The sequence below is a fragment of the Triticum dicoccoides genome, chromosome 3B (assembly GCF_002162155.2).
Source record: "Triticum dicoccoides isolate Atlit2015 ecotype Zavitan chromosome 3B, WEW_v2.0, whole genome shotgun sequence".
In the NCBI taxonomy this organism is placed as follows: Eukaryota; Viridiplantae; Streptophyta; class Magnoliopsida; order Poales; family Poaceae; genus Triticum; species Triticum dicoccoides.
The window spans coordinates 679,827,175-679,830,933 of record NC_041385.1 but is presented as its reverse complement, the minus strand read 5'-3'; the positions used below and the strand labels follow the sequence as shown (position 1 = coordinate 679,830,933).

Genomic DNA, 3,759 nt, shown 5'->3' with positions numbered 1-3,759 from the left:
TTTTGTTGGAGTTTCACAGGTGGATCGATGTACAATCTGGTCGTAATTTAACTCATGGATCTATGATATGCCGTGGTTTTTGTGATATATGATGATCGCTGTGTATGCAGGCAAGTTGTAATGCCAGATTGGAACAAAGATTAACTAAAATAAAATCAGTGAAACAAGGCTAAAATAGTGTGAAGTCAACATTATCAGTTAAACAACATTTCAGTTCAGTATAAAACTCAGACGACAATAATCACAAAGGACTGGGAACTGGACTTGGTGTCAAATTAAAAAAGCAACAAAGATGTTTCTGGATATTTCAATAAGGACTACATACAGACTGAAATGAGTGAACACACACACTAAAACATGTCTATATACATCCTATTCAGAAAAAAAGTTAGAACATCTTATATTTGTGAACAAAGGAAATAGTGGGGACTCATACAAACTCTCAAGTGATACTACTGAATACTGATACTGGTGTTAACACAACTTCAAACTGGAGATGGTGTCGCACAAAAAAAAAGGGAGACGGCGTCGTGACAACTGATCTTACAGTGAAAGTGAGTTGTGTTTGTAGCTAAAACTTTGAGGTGTTATGTACAGGGTACTGGTACAGTCGTTCATGTTCATGTCGCATGCCTGTTACAAACTTACAGTCAAATTCTACTCCAGAATTTCTTCGACCGGCCACAGAAAACCTACCAGCACAGCAACTGCGGAGCCTGGGGGCTGATCCGCTGCACATGGATGGCAGCAGCCTTAGAGTCACCAAGCATAGCTTCTGAGTTGGCCCCTTGAAGTTGACATTCCAGATCCGAGGTTTGCACGGACAGGAACTTCCTGTTCGAAGCTCCAGCGCAATGTCTGAAAGGTCATCATCGTTCATCATCTCTTGCTCTATTGTTTCTTAGCCAACGCAAGGGCTTTTGCCAAGTTCGATTTGGCAGCATCAAGCAAGTCGTCAGACTTGACAGCCTTCTCAAAACAGCTTACAGCATCCTCCCAACGGCCCTCCGCGACAAACACAAGCCCCAGGTTGTTGTTGGCTGGTGCATACCCAGGACAAATTTCCAAAGACCTGGATAGCATCTTTCTTGCAAGTTCATACAACCTGTGCTGCCGATAAAGGATCCCAATGTTCGAGAGGATTGCGTACGACTGCTGGCTGGATGATAGCACTAGTGCCCGTTTATACACAGTTTCAGAGGACGGATCATTCGATAACTGCAACGCAATACCTGTGTAAACAGCCATCGGTGCATACATATTAGTCATGTAGTTAATGCAGAAATAATGTTCAGGGAATTACAGATAATGATTGGTGGTTCCGGTAAATCAACTATGGTGGTGAAGTTCCTTTGTCCAGGGGTATGACTTAGAGCATTGCTAGACTAATTAGATAACTTGATAAAATTTGAAGACTGATGGAACTTTAACCAAGTATACTAACAAGAAAATGTTAGACGATTTTTTTAAGCATATATGACATCATGACCTTGACAAACATAACGAATTAACATTCTACTGGCTTGCTTACTCAAGATATATACATGACTGAACTGAGCTTCAAACTTACCGAGATTAGACCAAGCATAGCAGCATTCTGGGGAACGAGCTATTGCAGCTTTGAGAAAATTTACAGATCGACTAAACTGAGTCGTGCACATATTGTATAAGCCAAGCTGATGCCATTGAACAGCATCATCTGGGTCCTCTTGGATTGCCTGCGAACAAGATGTCAATATAATATTATTATTTTGTTGCTGTTTTGCAGTGCCCATATTTTGCACTTGTCAGTTCAGGATGAAGTGAATGGCTTTGTGGTGGTGATAGTTTGCAAATGTCACCTGCTTTAATGTATAAAGAGCTCGCTCTTCTGCCTCATTTAGAATTGCCTGCTCACCATCATAAGCAGCTGCAATTTCATGTTGTGCCCTGTGAGCCATTGCCAACCCCGCCCAAGCAACCGGGAGATCAACTACTGAAGTGTCTCCTTCTTTTAGAACCGTTGCCATCTCATTTGCAGCCCAGATAAGCTGATCATCAGAACATTGCGACCTTACAGCATCTCTGATACGGTGAACTGCAATAGCATACCGAGCAGGCATATGATTGGGTTCAAATTTTGCTGCCTGCAAAGAATAAAAAACAAGAGAATGTGATATCTACTTTGCCCATTTACCAAACCATCAGCAACTTCGTCACAGTGGAATGTAACGCTGGGACTATCTAGTACCATAACAGAAAGTAAGTACTTCACGGTATTGTGTAGCTTCAGTGTTCGGCAATGGTGATGCTGGAGGGAGATTGACTGGTGGACAAGTATTTTTCAACTTGAATATTGCAAATTTCATTGAAGTTCATAGACCACAAACTCACAGTGGTAACACAGCCAGGATCCACTGTTTAAACCACATAAAACCAGTTGGAAGCTCTGTGACTCGCCCAGTTTGAGGTACTGGTAGGGCAAGCGCCAAGAACTAGCTAATAACTCCAATATAACTAGCTCAGGACCCTGCGCAAGCGGGAGCTACATGCACCAGGTTGCCCCTTAACTAGCTCAGGACATCATGTCACAGCACACGCGGTAACCAACTGGTAAACAGGCCACAGTTTATTTGGATGAGCCATAGTAGTGTTCTTAGCAGTGGACTTCATGCACCTCCCCTCCCCCCAACCCCAAAAAACGCGCACACAGAAATTCACACACGTAAAAGAGACAAGACACATCAAAGAATGAATCATCATTAAAAATTTACTAAAAGCCGGTACCAAGTGCTTATAGGATATATAGTATCAATGGTAAATAAGTGTATATGACAGTAATTTGAGCAGCACTAAATTCCCCAGAAATAATGTTAATAAAAGAAAAATAACAACACTCGTTACCTGCTCCAAACACCTCTTTGAATTTTTATGTTCACCAGCCATGTGATATGCATTTGCAAGATTGACCCATATCGATGCGGCTTTAGGATCAGACCTCACAGCTGCAAGTAAGCACTCTTTTGCAGCAACTAAGGCTTCTTTCTGATGCAGATAAAATCCTGCATCGACAGTACCACTCGCCCCTGCTATGTGACAATTGTATTAGGCAGCAACTAAAAGTAGTATCCACTCATCCAAATATCATGATACATATTAGCTTTAAGATAAGATATGAAAAGACTAAAGAAGGGAAGACTATGCCAAAGACATTGCTCGTGTACCTGCGGCCAAAGACCCATATTTACATAGAAGGAGAGCACCGTAGTTCACCAGAGCAGCTGGGTGACTTTGATCTTTCAGAACAAGCTCTTGAAAGCATTTTGTTGACAGTTCTAGATCCCCACTGAAAATTGATAAATATATTAACAGTGTGAAACAAAGGAAAATTGGAATGGTAATTTCACAGTTCACACCTTTGAATATATGCAACACCAAGATTGGCAAGCGAGTCCAGGTAATCTGGAGCAACAGTCGTGAGAGTAGAAAAAACTGAGATACCACTCTGGACAGGGTGAACAATCAGGTAGTATTCCAAGAAATTTCTTTTTAGGCACTGACATGTGACAAATGGAAAGAATCGCATCACAATCAGCATATTGGTACCTGCAGTTGACCACCCCGAAGAAGAACTAAACCGAGAATGTTCCAAACAGCGGCCTGCCTTGGGTCCAATTCAACTGAACTCTTCAGCTTAACAAGGATTTCACTCAATTCACTAGCATCAAGTTCTTCGTCAAAACTATCACCCATGCTTGCTTGCAAAATACACTGCATGAT

At 41.7% G+C, this 3,759-nt stretch overlaps 1 protein-coding gene across 1 annotated transcript in view; it reads right to left on the bottom strand.

Annotated features, from left to right (window-relative positions):
* Positions 1-249: 249 nt before the first annotated feature.
* Positions 250-3,759, bottom strand: part of LOC119277816 (probable UDP-N-acetylglucosamine--peptide N-acetylglucosaminyltransferase SPINDLY) — a 5,074-nt gene continuing 1,564 nt past the window's right edge. Inside the window, exons 6-12 of the mRNA XM_037559138.1 lie at positions 3,586-3,750; positions 3,396-3,484; positions 3,204-3,325; positions 2,884-3,065; positions 1,842-2,126; positions 1,571-1,718; positions 250-1,232 (exon numbers count right to left, since the gene is read on the bottom strand). Of these exons, the coding sequence (XP_037415035.1) occupies positions 892-1,232; positions 1,571-1,718; positions 1,842-2,126; positions 2,884-3,065; positions 3,204-3,325; positions 3,396-3,484; positions 3,586-3,750 (1,332 nt within the window). The 3' untranslated portion in view covers positions 250-891. The remainder of the gene's footprint in view (positions 1,233-1,570; positions 1,719-1,841; positions 2,127-2,883; positions 3,066-3,203; positions 3,326-3,395; positions 3,485-3,585; positions 3,751-3,759) is intronic.